Source organism: Etheostoma spectabile, chromosome 1 (genome assembly GCF_008692095.1).
Source record: "Etheostoma spectabile isolate EspeVRDwgs_2016 chromosome 1, UIUC_Espe_1.0, whole genome shotgun sequence".
In the NCBI taxonomy this organism is placed as follows: Eukaryota; Metazoa; Chordata; class Actinopteri; order Perciformes; family Percidae; genus Etheostoma; species Etheostoma spectabile.
The window spans coordinates 7,730,028-7,746,333 of NC_045733.1; the positions used below are offsets into that span (position 1 = coordinate 7,730,028).

Sequence of the window (16,306 nt, forward strand, 5' to 3'; positions counted from 1 at the left end):
TATGTCCAAATATATTATGATTGTCAACAAAAAAATACAAATAACTGCAAATTTGTGATGTGCAGGAGAGCACTGCACTCTGGTGGACATACATCTATAAAAAATAATTTAAATAAATTAAGCCTACGCTCATTAACCAATTACATAAAAAATAAATTCATACAGCATTAAAAAGACATGCACCTGTATAGAAAACACTCAGGGTCATGGATTCCTATATCTTTTTTTTTCTTCTTCTTTTTAATATGTTGTATATATAGATGGTTCATCCATACACCAACCAAAAGCTTGAGACCTTCACGAGAAGTCCAATTGTACATGCTTCAATGATGTATTCAATTGTACTTTCAGGCTCACGAACATGTCCTCACTGAACACCAAGAGCATTCTCTTTTTGTCCTGAAATCAATAGTTTCCGAGTTGCCCACTGATCCACTCTGTAACCAGATGGGTGACAACCAGGCCATTACAGAAGTCGCTTGCAAAGTAACAAAGTTACAGCCGTTTTCATTTTAAATAGTCTTCAATTTAAAAAAATTTGCAGTCTGATACAGAAGGCTAGAAGACCTGAACAATATGAAAGTGCTAGTCATTAATTTACAGAGATTAGGCATCACATAGTGCTATGTTGTATCCAATATGCTACATAAGAATACAGCTGTTAACACCTTAGAAATGCCTCTGGTTGTTTTTTTCAAGGCTACTTGAAAAATCAATAACCTTGGCTTGTATATTCATAAACATGAGTGTGTTTATGCAGAAAATAACAGATATCACCACTACCAGAGGTATAATCTTATTACGGCCATTAGGCCACAACAGTGATAATGAAATATTTAGTCCCATTATCAATTTCTAACTGTTAATCCCCCAAATTTGTTTAAGTGGGAAAAAAACAAAACAAAAGAGTTGCCATCATGGTATCCCCTCCACACTGGGCTCCAGAAGACAACGTTGTTCAGAGCTTCTTCTCTTGCATCGTGCTCAAGTTCTTGGTTTGTTTTCCCCAGCCATTGGTTGCATTTTGGTTGCTTTCCCACATCTTCTGGTGCTTATTTCCCATTTGACAGATTGAAGAATGACTGAGAAGAACCAGTTCGGGAACCACTACTTAAGGGAACAACACAAGCTTTTTTCACTTCACTACAATCAGTCACAGAGTAATAAAAAGAAGAACGGGCAACTCAATTCATTCCTGGAGCAGTGCCTCCAAAGTTGAAAGTAGATGGCACCACTGGCGCTGTGAACTTGTACCCGCCGTGTTTCTCGATCATCTTGGATTCTGTAATAAGATAATAAGCAACAGTACTTAAAAAACACAAACGTGAGGAAAAAAATGAAGTTTTTTCCTGAAGGGAAGTGTTGTTCACTGTTCATACTACAGAGTTCTCTGTGAAGTCGGTCCATTTTAAATGTAAGGAAGTCCCAAGACAAATATGTTCTCATTTGAAGACTAAGGGTTTAAACAGGTTTTCCTGCATCCCTGTCCACAGAACACAGGAACAGATTTGGAGACAAGACTAGCTGCCACACATTGTGATCCAACGCAGTTTTTAGGCATTGAATGACTTTATTATTATTATTAATAATAAACAAAGAATTAACAGGAAATTAGGGGGGGAGAGAGATGGAACAACAGACTTGAACACTGGACACTGTGGGTCTTCGTCAGCCCCTAAGCCTCCTAGGCCACCACTTTGGCTCACAAACAATCCATGCAGGCAGGACACGCCGCAGTGAATTGGCATTTTACCACTTAACTAGGATTACAACACATTTTCTTTCATGGAGGTGGAAAATGGGTTCTTTTAGTCATCCCACATGTTTTAGTGCCCGTAAAAAAGGCAGAAATGCAGCGGATTGCAACATGATAGACTATAATTGAATTGATATATGACTACGATAGTACTTTTTTATTTCAGATAATATATATATATATAGATGAAATGGCATTTGTAATAACTTTTAGAGATTTAAATGAATGAGAAGCCACAAAATCAATAACAAAAAAGCAGGAAATAGTAGCAAGTAAAAATGTGCTTTATTGCTGGACTGAAGTGCTGCATCAGAGTTTAATTGGAATATTGGGGTGCAGTCTCAGCAGGCGCTCACCATGTGCTGCCCGTCTCTGGTCTGCAAGTGTGCCAATGTCCTGAAGGTGTTTGCCCTGATCTTCATCAAGGGACTGTGTTAGTGCCTGGTACCATGCTGGGTCACGGCTCTGGATATCTGTATAACAGTAAAGTGAGATGAGAGATTGATATTTGTTTTACTGAGCCGTTTAATTTTGATTTGCAAGAGACTGATTAACACACTTTCACATCAACAGGTCATCTTACTTTGTAGTATGGCTTTGAAGATCTGATACTCGTCCACTAAGTTGTCTTCATCATCTACAGCTGTAGTGTAGCCCTCAAGTGCTGTCTCCTCAGCATCGTCCTCCTCCCAGTCTTCATCGTCTCCGTCCTCTCCCGCCTGCTTCGCCAGCATCTCCAGGTACTCCTGGCCTTCCTCATCAATGTCATCCTCATCACTGCCCAGCTCAGCTACAGTCATTAATAGAGAGTCAGGAAACACCTTTCAGCATCACATAATACACTACACTCACCCTGCAGAGCAATACTGAAGTGATTGATGTAACACTGAACACATCAGCAACCAACGACTTACCGTTGTCGTCATCCTCTTCCCCGTCTTCATCATCATCGTCCTCGTCATTCTCATGCTCTGCTCGACAGGCGTACGCCCTCTTGAGCCCATTGAACAGTAGGATGGCGGCTGGAAGAAGCTGGACGGCTACCTGGTTGACAACTTGAGGCCTGTGCTCAAGGTCAATGAGCGCACAAAGTCCGAGAATGCACATCTTTCTGTCGTGGAGGCTGTGAGGGGAGCGAGAAGAACAAAAGGTTTACTAGATAAAGCCACTATTTTGGGCTTCTTTGGCTGCTGGTTATGTAAACAGCTTGAAGACATAATTTTGGGCTCTAGAGATTGGCATTTATAATCACCATCAAAATAGGGGGAATTTTAATTAAATTATTAATAGTTGCAGCCACATTTCATACATTTGGCCAGTATGGACTTGAATATGAATAGTGTCTGCAGTTAATACCAGGCTCGTGGTACAAGCGTTAATTATAAAACTCATGAAACACTCACCCAAGGAAGCAGTCGACATCTTTGAGCCACTGGGTTATGAAGTGGTTAGTAATAGGCTCAGTGTTGTTTGGAAAGCGTAGGTTCTCCAAAGTGTTGAGGAGAAGAGGGGGGCTGTAGTAAAGTGCAGCAATAGCCACCTGCAGGCACATAGTCCTTAGCTCGCTGGTCTTCACCTCCCGCGTCAAACGCTCCAATGCAGCAGCCACAAACAAGGGCACAACCTAAAACAGCACCAAGTTCAGCTTCAATAGAGCAAAACGGCCTATTACCAATATTATAACAAATATTAGAATTAATAATTTTAATGTAAGGAGTGAATGCCTCCTGTGCGATAGTGGTCTCTTAAGCGCTTCAGTTTGTACCGACCTGGTCAATTCCACGGCCTTTGCACTGCAGGATGATCACCTCCAGCAGCTTAACTGCATGGCACTCTGGGTCCTCGCCTGGATCACCTGTCAGGACCTGTGTGAAGGGACAGTCTCAGGTAAACCTCCTAAATACACACCAATCACCACAAATTAGCTTGAAAACACAGCCTGTGACATCATGCATGAACTGCACCATTTTACCTTCTTGCACATGCTATAGATCATCTCCAGGTATTTGGTGTCAGAAAGCAGAGTATCTGTGTCAACTGTGACATAGTTGTGAAGAAGAGGCATCATATCTGAAACAGAAACACATTTACTTTTCACACATTTGAGTTTACAGCAAAAAAATCCACACTTTGTTAGAGAGTGCGGTTCTAGTGCTTCTTTTTATTTCTACAGTTAAAAAATAAAAAATAAAAAAATCTTTATGCTCCACACAGAAACCAACTTAGCATTCGAATATGAATGCAAGCACCGGTTCTTAGCCAACCACATACCTGTGAAGTAATCAAATCCATCTTGCTGGAAGACTTCATACACCAGTGGAAGGAGCTGCCACATCTGAGGTGACACCTGTTGGCAGGTCAGGCTGTGAGCTAAGGATAGGATCTCCTCGTAGAACTCTGGAAAAAAAATAAGAGAAAGAAAAGTGAGTCACTGGGGGTAAATATAGTCCGTTTATCATCTATAGAGCATCTCTTAGGTAGACGGACACACTTTTAGTGAAACATGCAGCTGGAATGTGGAAGAACAGGAAGGACCTGCTTACCAAGTACATGCTGCTGCAGCACAGTGCCAATCACCTGCAGACAGATGCCCTCCAGCTGCTGGGTGATCTGAAACAACATGAAGGTTAAAGGCAATGAGAGTTATTCAATTATCAAATTAGAGAAGATAAAGCTCCCGTGATAAACTGTCTAGTTTCATCAGCACGTTCTTTGTACTAACTGGGATTTATCATCCAATACAAGGCAGTGAGTGAAACAAGTCACGTTTTGTTCAAAATGTGTACAGTAACAAAATAATACATCACATGCAGTTTTGTATTTGTTTAACACTTATTGTGTTATATAAAATATACACAGACACATTATAATGCCGTGACACCACTTATTTTTACCAACCGTTTAAAATGTTATGAACATTTAAAGCCGAATGTAATATAAAAAAAGCGGCATTACCATGAAAGGTATAGGATCAGGATCCAAAAATAAAAAAAGTCTGAAAATGTGCCTGTAAATCTATTGGTCAGATAAAAATAATTCCAATTCTTTGTAGCAAAGTAACGTACACCGACCATTGCTGAAACCTAAACTACTGAACTGTTATGCAATCAAAAATCCTCAGTGTAAAGCAATGCTTGGTCAAATCTAATGGCTTCTTGCTTTCAAGCAAAAACAGTCCTATATTTCAGCAGACATGGTGGAAGAGTGCCCTGGCACTATTTCTAGTGTCTGTCTCAGCCTCTGAGTCATTTTGAACACGGTGAGAACAGCGAGTGTTCCAAGAAATTGGTGGGTGGCTGAAGCGTGTTAGCAGAATGCTACAGCAGACCAGAGATGCTTCTGCAGAGTAAGTGGCACCGAGATGAGTGATCAGCCTGGAGAGAAAGTGTGTGTGTGTGTGTGTGTGTGTGTGTGGCGTGCTTAGGGACTCTGCTGCTAACCTCTTTGTGGTCCTCTACCACACTTAGCAATGTGTCAATGGTGTTGAGAATGCCCATGGCCGTCACTGCCTTGTCATCTCCTCCCTCCTCATCAGGGCCCGTCTGAATCACCTGGTTGAACGTCATAGCCTAACAAAAAACACAGAGACCATTATGAATGTGTCTGGACTTTTAGCATTCGTAAATTTCTCCATAAGGCTAGGAAGTCGGATTTCTGATCTCCACATTATGAAATAAAGCAGGGCAAACCTGCTAAATTTATTGGTAGCTTTCCTTTAAAAGCACTATAGAATGTATGCATGTGACATTAACCTTACATTGAGATCAGTCAATTTCTGAGAGTTGCTATTAATGCATTCACATGACATCAAAGATTTAAAACGTCTAATGGGAAAAGAAAAAAATGTTTTCCTGCGATTTTGTGAGCCAATTATAATTCTTGTACCTTAACACCCAGGTTTTGGATAATAATCAGAACTAGCTTTTTTGATTACTCAGTGAGTAGTCTGGCTCAATGAATGGCTATTGCTCAGGTAAAGTCTGATATTAGGCGCTTGATACCCCTCCACTTCCACTATTTTTTTTGCAAGGGCACAGTTGCTGCATCTGTGCCTTAGCACTGACCAGGACATTTATGATTGGTTTAAAGAAATACAAACAAGCCAGATCATTTATCCCATATAACAGAATAGATAGGCGGTGTAGCCAGACTACACTCCAGCTCCAGATGAGGAGATAGGTATGAGACTACTCAATGAGAGTTCAATCTTGGTTGCCTGTTTTTCTGATAGAGGTATGGATCATTTTCAATATATGTTTTTTGGAGATTGCAGCCCTCCTCACTCACTGCACCAATGGAGTTTATTAAACCCCACCCACCCACCCATCCAAACCCACACAAAGAAATGACAACAACATGTAGCATCTATACTGATTGCATTTACCAAGTGCTGTGTCATCTCCACTGCAATTGGAGTCACCTCCTCACTGTATTCACAGATCATCTTCTGTATGACGTTGGTGAGGTCATCGTTCTCCGTCTCCCTGACAATATGCAGGAGTGCCTGCATCACTGGCCGGATGAAGGTGGTGATATATTCTTTGGCTATAGAATGCAACAAATGAGTTAATTTAGACACTCAGGCCACTTCTAAATTACACATTCTTAAAAGAAAACTCATTATATAAATGGGCAGTGAGTAAAGTTGCATTCCTACACTTGCTCACCTTTCTCCTGGTTGCTTATGAGAACCTGCAGGGCAATAGCAGCCTCTACCTTAACTGGCATCTCGTTGTCATTGATTAGACAAAGGCGGGTAAGCTCAAGAGCCGTCTGCAGGTTCTGGTCACTTTTGAACTTCACCTCACAGAAGTAATGCAGCACCCAGCAGGCCTGTGGGAAAACAGAGGTTGATTTGTTTTATATACTGTATATTAAAGCAAAGTACTGAAACTATATAAGAAGCATGTGTTGATTTGCCACCTTATTTAGAAGTGTTACCACATGAATCTGCCTGTTGGGAAATGATCACTTACCCTGGCTCTCATGTAGCCCAGTTCACTGCGGAACAGTGGGAAGACGTGATTCTGCAGCATGAACTCCATCTGGTCCTTGTAAATCTTTTTCTGTATAGAGAAAGAAATAAAAACATTCACGTTTTACAAGGAAGACAAACACTTATCTTATAAGTTTATCATTTTCAACTTAAAGAAACTCCCCATGACTTATTTGATACTTTCTAGAAATAGGCTGTTTAGACAGTTTGGGTAAATTGTCCGATTACAACTCCACAGTATCAGCACGTGAATAGTTGGTTCACAGCTGACAATAAACCCTTCAATAACCTGCCAAGCCACAACTTAGTAGGCATAATAATGAAACTATTTCTATTCACTGTTCCATTGTCTTTTATTATGACTTATCGCCACTATTCATCACACCCCTAACCGGCCCCGTCAGTCACCACCTACCAAGAGCCTGGGTCTGTCCGAGGTTTCTTCTTGAAAGGGAGTTTTTCCCTTGCCATTGTCAAACTAAACGCTTGCTCTTGGGGGAATTACTAGAATTGTTGGGTCCTTGTAAATTATAGTGTGTTCTAGACCTACTCTATCTGTAAGTTGTCTTGAGGTAACTCTTGTTATGATTTGATAGTATAAATAAAATATAATTGAATAATAAAGCCCATAGCTAAACAGACTTCTGCACACTATCTCCCAGTTTGAGACCATTTCCAAATGAATGCTCATGAGGGCAGTCATGGTAAGGAAAGAAACAAAAACAGAAAGGTGGGGGGAAAATTCTATTATCTGCACCATGTTTCAAATGTCCAACACCTGATTTGCTCAGAATAGAATCAAACGCCTTTTATATGTGTGAAAAAAAGATAAATTGTCAAAGAAGTAGTGCAAACAATCTAGCGGAGATATATTTACCTTCAGCAGAATTTCAGCCAAAGAGCCAATCATGTGAAGGGCACCATCCTTTTTCCTGGGGTCAGAGGCAGGATCAGTGAGAATCTGGTAGCAGAAGCCCATAGTCTTTTGCAGCACCTAAAAGGAGCAAGATCACACAGGATGAGGTCATATTAAATATGTGGGGACAGAGGCAGAATCTGTTTCTTCCAACTGACAAAAATAAAAAATAAAATCACGGTTAAGGTACTTAACCACAAAACAATTTCAACTCACCTCTTTCCTCTTGTTGCAAGCTGTGAAGAGGAGTGTCTGGGCTGCTGTTGTTGGAGAGATGAAGTCCTCAAACACGTCTAAGGGGACAGCAGAGATCAGAAAAATGGTTGGTCATCACCCGTGTACAAGAATCCTTATTACAAAAACCATCTCTCTGCTTACCAAACTTCATGCGAATGTACTCATATGGATCCTCCTGCCATAGCTCTTCGTCGCTGTCTGTGTAACACATGAGGGGGAAGACCACATCCTGAATAATGCCCTGAAAAAAGCAAAATAAAAAGTCACAATCAGGGAGTGGTATTAACACAGTGGATGTATGCCTAGTTGGCTAAGTAGTTTTGCTTCTCTAACCCAGTACAGGTTTCAAGTGTTATAGCTTAACGCCCATCAAAGCAAATATAGTTTCACAATGTTGTTACTGCACAAGATGCAGGACTTGTCATTTACTACTGTGTATTGTGAAATGATTACTGGATGTTCAGAAATGTCGTATTTGTACCTGGATGTGGGGTTTGAGGTTTCTCCATGTCAGAGCATGTGCAATGCCCTGGTTGATGTAGTTGAGTGTCTGTTGGAGTACTCTGGGAGCCACATATTGCTTTTCCTTGTACTGGTATAAGACTTTCAACAGCACCTAGTATACAGATATACAAAAGGAAATGCTTTTATTTGTGAGATGCATGTCACAAGACACGCAGTTCAGTGAGACTGGAGAGCTGCTGCTTACATTATGCCTTCTGAAGTTCTTACCTGTTGAGCAGGAACTGCATATTCTTTAAGGAAAAGCTCAGCAAACTCTGCGTACTCTTTGGTTGTGTTGCCTGGGCTTCCATACCTGCAGAGATGGTATTATATATATATAATGAATGTAATTGTTAAACATGTTTGTATTATTTACTAAACAAGTTATGGGCACAATTAATGAAATTTTTACCTCTCAAACAGTCGAGCCAAGATGTGAAGAGCCCACTTCTTACACTTCCACCATGGCAGCTCAGGCCGCTCATCTTCATCTATCTGCATAGTCTCCTGCAGACCAAAAACAATGTTGGTACAGTTAGCTTGTGGAGAACTGAAATGTTAACATGGGGGAAAGAACAATTTGCAAGGAGTGATCGGCAATACTAGTGCAGTATGAATTCACTTTGTCTCCTTACCGGCGGCACATCTCTATCCACTACCGCCTTCAGGATCTCCATCCACTCTGTTAGGTTCTGTCTGTTGATGAGTTCCAGGGGCAAGTTGTACTGTGGAGATGTAGAAGAGTTTTATTATACTTTCTAACTCTAATTAGAGCAGATATTTAGACATGTTCATGCCACAATGGGCATCAGATTTAAGAACAAAATACAAATTTCAATGAACAAAACAAACTTCCAACACTGGTTGGACAAACCTGTTTTAGAAAAAAAGAAGAAAAAAAAACAAAAAAAACCGCAAACACAAGTTCTCATTCTTCATTAACACAAGCTAAAAAGGAAGATGCCTAGAGCTGTGACATTACCTGAAAGAGGGCATAGAGGATTTTGAAGATCTGTTTCTGTATGAGGACAGAGTCACTGGAGTGGTCAGGGAGCAGCTGGATAAAGCGTTCTTTCATCATGGGCATGAAGATGTGCATGGCAGCCACCAGAGGTTGACGCTCTTCTGGTTTTTTGTATCTGTTTCAGACACAGGTTACATAAGCCACACGAGCACAATGTCATATGTACAATAAAATTAATATAAAGAACCCTGACTTACTCATAGTTTTTGACAAGCTGGTAAAGACAGAGCAAGATGCCCAGCCATCCTGCACTGTTGTCGGACTGCAGGTAGAAGCCAATTTTGTCCACGATGGTTGTCCACTTGCCAGGGTAGTCATGCTTAATCATGTGGTGGATACATGTTGTCAACTGGACCCTGACAAGATAAAAAGTACAGTTTTAGATTGGGTGATTTAGAAAGGGACAGAATACTGTATACAAAGTAGAAAAGAGCTACTGGGATGAAATATGGATAGACAAATACAATATCTCCTGCGCTCCTCTAACTCCAGTTAGCCAGCAGGGTATGTGTGGTTTAGAGCGGTCAGTCTTCCTCTATAATACCATTTGTTATTATTTTTTTTATATGCAAATATTTAATGCTCATATGCAGCCTGTTAGAAAAATGTACTACACTACTTAGACCTTTGCATAGTCAATGTCAATCTAAGCACGTGGTTGCTGTTACACGTTCTGTCCACTAGAGAGACTTTCAACATCAGCCTGACCTTGAAGGGGACCTAAGTCACGCCGCATGCACACCATCCTCGGTTTGCATTATTTTCCACCGAGCTAACATAAGCATTTTGGCTCGGCGGATGTCCATTTTAAAGTCATGTTATAACCATTTCCCATTCTTTTTCCAATTTCCAGTCGCAGCCTGTCAACCCTGTACTAACGTTACTCGGTACCCAACGTTAGCTCACAATGCCTCGTTTTTCCTCACTCCCGTAACTTATTTGTCATCGGACATGAGAGTAGTGAGATTAGCTAACGTTAGCCAACCTATTTAAAATAAATCAAATATTTGAGTAGTATTGTTTTTACTATTTAATGTATATTTGACTTTCACAATTTGTTCCAACAGCCCTAGAGTGGTTACCTGATGCGCTCGGGGGAGTGGATAATGGCCTCCACTATGTTGTCTCGAATGAACTGCCTGTCCTCGTCAGGGATGTTATTGACAGGAGTCTCTGTGCTTGAACCGTCGCCATCACTCCAATGCTGGGTTATCATGTTCTTAAGGTATATCACACCTAGAGAGAACAAGGGTCAGCACTTTGACAGCCCATTCCATGTAAAAAATACTGACAATAGTTTATTTTGCCCATAACACCAAATTTAGTCCAATTGGTTAATATTTGAGATTCACTTGATTTGTTTGTAAGATACAAAAATGTGTTTCTTTCAGATTTGAAGTTTGATAAATTAAGAAAAGCCCTGATATTATGTTGCACATTAGAAACATTCAGCTCTCCATCTCTAAGAGAATAAACTACAAACTAAGCCACAATGTCTGGTTTTAAAATTCTGTTAGTGTACAACCATTTGAAACTCCCAAATGTGCACTCATCATATTGACTGCATTTAAATATCATGACTGTGTACAACACTGTCGTGTATATTCAGAACCAATCCTAAGTGGCAGAAACAAATTCTTCCATCTGTAGTTGAGTAGTTTTGAATGTGGCACAAGGGTGACAGCTGGGTTCACAGCTACAATATGGGGCCGCACTTGAGTTCTGTGGCTCGCAGGGAGTGGCATCTGAGGGAGTGCAGGAGTGAGGGCTGGAAAGCGGACGTCAGACTGCTGACACAAATGTCTACACCGCTGGCGAGGCAATCATAATCCAGCCTATCAATGCTGACAGAGCACCCCCCACCCCCATCCCCTCTGCCCATGACCACCAAACTACGCTATCGCCAAAAATTGCAGAGCCACTAAGAATCTGTCATGTAAATTGGATTCATGACAGGAGGAAAATTAGTTCTTGAAAATAGCTGAATAAAACTGCTACAGGCAAAATAAATGATAGAAAATGGCAAATTAAAGAAAACATGAAATGGGCATATAAATATGGTGAAATAGACATTTCAGGTATGATAACAGTGGTGCTTTATTAAACTTGGCTATTCTTTTTAGCCATTCTCTAAGACAGCATCACAGCTCAACTATTTATTTGTTTGTCTTTGTTAACTTCCGTAAAACTGCAGCCCGAGTCCAGAAGGAGGAACTTCTTGAAACTGTAGAGACGGCGGTTGTTGTGGATCATTTAAATGACCTTGTTGGTGAGGCAACTACATTACAAAAAATGAGCTCAAGTATACAATCGCTTTATGCCTTTTATGCATTCAAAAAGCCTACCACTACATCTGCAGTGAGAATTTGTAATTTATCTAAAACATGGGAACCAAATACTTAAAACTCAGTTCTACCTGATCACAAAAAAACTCAATCAACACTGGTAGCTGTGCAGAATGGATAGTTTTTTGTGCTTTGCATACATAGTTTTTAAAGTGAAAGTTATTTCTGCATTTAAAAACTGGACAGCAACATGTCAAGAACTGACAGCAGTATCATTTTTCAATGCTTTGATCACTACACACACAAAACTTAATTTAATTACTGCCTCTGTAATGACCTGCGTTATATTCAGTTGGCAGCAAAAATAACAAAAAGAAGCCAATATTTAAAAAACTCACCACATATTGTACATGCTGCCAATAAAACCTTAACACACATTCAATCGTGTCGTCGGTTATAAACCTACGATCAATGAATTTGATCCATGCTTCTGTTCCATTTGATCAAAAATTATCATAAAAGATGAGTGACGTTTCATAAATAATGCCAGCATTTTTTAATCTCGGCCTGCCTACCAACATCAAGACAGACATGAGCTAAATGAAAAACAATCCCACCTACACTGGCACAGTGTGACTTACAATTTCATTTTGCATCTTTGGTGTAGTGACTAAGTGTAACTACAATGAGCTTCTGTGGAGTACGCAGGAGCTACTGCTCCTCTTTTTGGCTTTTAAACACAGCCAGATATTGTTCCTACAGCTGGAAACAGAATGCATTGCACTAAAGAACAGCTGTAAAACAGCTTAATTTGCCAGCAGTTATGACTACTTTGGAGGTGGACACACTATGATTCAAATACTCTGTGCTTTCTGCGACAACTTTGGTTAAGATTTTAACTTACAACATTTATTTCACCCCCATTGACACCTTCCTCAGACCAGAATTTGACTAAAGCAAAACAAGCTATATATAACCAACTTCACATGTCCACTGCTCTTCAGAGCGGGGCACTTTAGCCTCACAAAAACACAAGTGTGAATCATGTAACAACACTAAAAAAATGTTTGGGGAAATTATATAAGGGACCTGTTTAACTTTGTCTTAAGGAAAATATCTACTCCCATTTGTCATAATGCAATCGACAAAATTGGAGTCAGATGCGGGATAAATTAAAAGTCACACAGTACCAGTGTGTTTTGGTAACCTTATGTGAATCAAATTGATACTGTGTGTCATTACATTGTTTTAAAATAACACCATCTGGACCATCTGGACACAAACTGTGACATAAAAAAATAAAATAAAAAACTAGCAGACGACAACTTCATTTCCTAAGCAAGTGTTCTATTGCATGTTATTATTTTGTGCTCAAAAGATTTTAACTATTTAAACATTAAATTGAACAAGTAAAGTATTGATTAAGCTTCACCAGCAATTATTTCCAATAATTTTGAATGTCCAAAATCCAATTCTGGATTTTTACTTGGGGATTTAATCTCCGTCTCAATCTCACGAATATGAATTTCTTATCCAAAACAGGCATAAAATTGTTGACAAGGCAGAAAATACACTAATCACATTCATTAACAATCAACCCAATGAAAAATGTGTTAAAATGTAATTAGCAAAACGTGTATTTTTCCTCCTATAAGATGTTTTTAACAGGGCACATCTGGGTCCTTAACTGTTTTTTGTTGACGCTCCAGCTCAACTTTTAAAGTCTGTACTCCCAACTCTGATTATGAACATAACATATGCTGGTCCCACTTCTTAGGCTACCAGCAGATAGCAGGGCCTGAATTTGTAGTAAATAATTTAGCATCAATAACATATGCATTGTTGATATTATGTTCCGTCTAGCCACAACATCATCTTCCTTTACCAATATAGAACTGTTGTTAAATGTACAAAGTGTAGACTCACCTGCTTGCCTGACAGGCAAATCCAGCTGATCAGACATGGTGACACGCAGCAACGTGGACACAAAGTTGACCTGGGTGTGACCCTGAAAATCAGAATTGAGAATAACTTAATGTAATTTGGTTATAAATAATACTCTTATTTTTCTTACCGTTTATAGATTTCATATTATATTGCATGAATCCTACTTCCTACATCCTACCCTACTATTAATAGTGTTTTGCTGTAATGTGCTGTTGTACTATTGGTAAATATGCTGCCATCACAAGGAACTCGGGAGGTTGTTAATTTAGACATGGCAGGTTCACTACAATGTTTTGTGTACAGGTGCTTTAAGTCATACAAACACTGTTGCTAAGTGATTGACACCAAAAGTGATATTGCACTAATACTTCTTGAAATTGATCAATCATTTTATGCGTTGTTGCATTTTTACGCTTACAAAACAAGAAATTCCGTGGGCTCGATTTAGTTTTATTGTTTGTTTTATTTTAAACATCAGCATGCGTCGGGTTATTGCATCCTCCATAACTAATGTTACAATAGGTTGATCCCTGTATAGCTGTAAAGGTGATATATTATGAGAAGACCAACTGATTTATCAGATGTTAATTAAAATAAATCATTAATGTGCTTTCAACCACAATGCAGCTCCACTCTATCAACATATTTTTAAAAGAGCGTGTAATGCATTTGAGAATTTGGTCAAGCCTTATTCAATTTTATTTGGCAATTTTCCATGAAAAACTAAGTCAGACTTTATGACTAAGCAAAGCACTGTATTTAGAAACTATGCACCCCCAACAGATTTACTCCATCCTTCTCTAGATCACTCTTCAAATTATGTCATTCTAGTGAGCTATCACTATCAATACATATGTGGGTGTAAAAAAAAAACTAAAAAAAACATGCCCCTTGCACTGCCAAAAATAAACATGAAGGAAGGGGGCAAACATACTGAACACGTGCTATGAATGGATTATTACATAAAAGAAAACATGAAATAGGTCGTAGTTTTTGTAAACTGTCATCCATTTTAATTTAACTGTCAGTTCCAGGTGCACAAATGTAGAAAAATGTAGAGCTCAATTGTGGTATTGGGATTTGACTGTCTAATGTACAGTCTCACAAAAGTGGCCTTCAAACAGTTTAAGGCCTCTAACCCGCATGCATTTGATCTCCATAACATTACAGATGATCAAAACACAGTGAGCTCCAAACATCTTCAGAGAAAAAAAATTATTGTTTACCATGACATGAAGACATCAAGTTCTTTTATGTAATTTAGGAGACACTCGATACTAACTGATAAAGAGCATTTAGGGAACCTATGCAAACTATTCTCCCCCCAACCCAACTATATATGTCAATCAAAACGGAAGACTCACTATCTATACGTTAGAGTAAAAGTTATCCATTTCAATCTTAGCCATTAAACTTATTCCTGACATTTAATTTATACATCTTACAATCTGCTGGAGAAAACCAAAACAAGGTAAACAGGTTTATTGATAAGTCACACAATTAAAAGTTAAAAGGAGAACATGGTGGTTGGATGAGGAAAGACAACAACTTTTTAAATAGTCCGACTGCTGCTTCAACCAAGACAGTGTTGCTAACATTAGCTCACATGCAGCTGGCCTAACGTGAAACTCAATTTAATGACATTTCTTACAAAGTAACTATAAAATCCCCAATTACATTAAGCGTGGCTACGCCAAGCAACAGCGAAAAGTTGTCTTATGTAAATTTTACTGCGTTGTTAAATAATGTCATCACTTCAGGGCTTGTCACAGTGACACGTGAGCAGCAGCTATGTAGCGGAGCTATGGCAGCTCTTCCAACAAGTAGCTAGCTAAGTTAGCTCGCTAGTATTAGCCACACAGCCAGGCATAAGTACCCTGCTGTTAAATACGCATACTAGCACATGCCCCACATTTTACTCAGCTTCACTTGTTGTTTTACACATCAGCCATTATATTCTTGTGTCGTGTCAGCTCCGAAATTAGTTTAAACTATACTGAAACTGTGTGTGTGACGAGCTAATAATTGTCTCCATAGCGGGGCAAGGAGGGCTAGCTTGTTTAGCATTGGCGACACAGCTGGCTTATGATGAAGCTAACGTTGACGTTGGTTACTGGCACAAAAGTATCGTCGAAAAAGAATACTATTTAACTCATGCTAATGACTCGATATTGTTTATAGGAGTGAGAGCGTAAGAGGAACTATAGCTGCTTGTCGAGTAACGTAATTTAGCTCTTGATCTGTCAAGGTAACGCTAGCAGAGCCCAGTCTACCTGATCGCACCATCTTGATGTTGTGAACGGTCGAGGCCCGATCCAAGACCGCGCCACAACCTCCATCAGCATTAACGGCTAATCTCAACTTTTACCTCGTTCAACTGTCTCTCCGCGGCCTCACGCAGGTTGGGGTCCATTGTCCCCCGAAGGGCCTCGACCAAAGACTCAGGATCCATAACTAAAACTCTGTTTACGGCTCGGATTTTAATATTTCAGACGTCTAGCTCAATTCCCAGTCACTGCGCACATGGACGCACGGCTCTCCGGTTACCCGGCGCGAAAGGAAGCAGTGAATAAAGTACCCGGATAGATCAGCGCCAAATTTGTGCAACACGAACATCCGGCGGCGAGCACACAGCTGTGGG

At 39.8% G+C, this 16,306-nt stretch overlaps 1 protein-coding gene across 1 annotated transcript; it reads right to left on the reverse strand.

Moving 5' to 3' along the window:
* Nucleotides 1-228: 228 nt before the first annotated feature.
* Nucleotides 229-16,285, reverse strand: ipo7 (importin 7). Its single transcript, XM_032514430.1, has 25 exons — nucleotides 16,034-16,285; nucleotides 13,645-13,726; nucleotides 10,516-10,669; nucleotides 9,631-9,789; nucleotides 9,392-9,548; nucleotides 9,045-9,134; nucleotides 8,822-8,916; nucleotides 8,638-8,722; nucleotides 8,387-8,521; nucleotides 8,047-8,146; nucleotides 7,885-7,961; nucleotides 7,630-7,746; nucleotides 6,733-6,822; nucleotides 6,424-6,589; nucleotides 6,141-6,301; nucleotides 5,197-5,325; nucleotides 4,300-4,366; nucleotides 4,028-4,153; nucleotides 3,729-3,826; nucleotides 3,526-3,621; nucleotides 3,160-3,380; nucleotides 2,671-2,879; nucleotides 2,340-2,546; nucleotides 2,113-2,229; nucleotides 229-1,282 (listed from the first exon to the last, which is right to left on the reverse strand). Exons 1-25 carry the CDS (start codon nucleotides 16,115-16,117, stop codon nucleotides 1,185-1,187), a joined length of 3,120 nt encoding a protein of 1,039 aa, XP_032370321.1. The 5' UTR covers nucleotides 16,118-16,285; the 3' UTR covers nucleotides 229-1,184.
* Nucleotides 16,286-16,306: the final 21 nt, after the last annotated feature.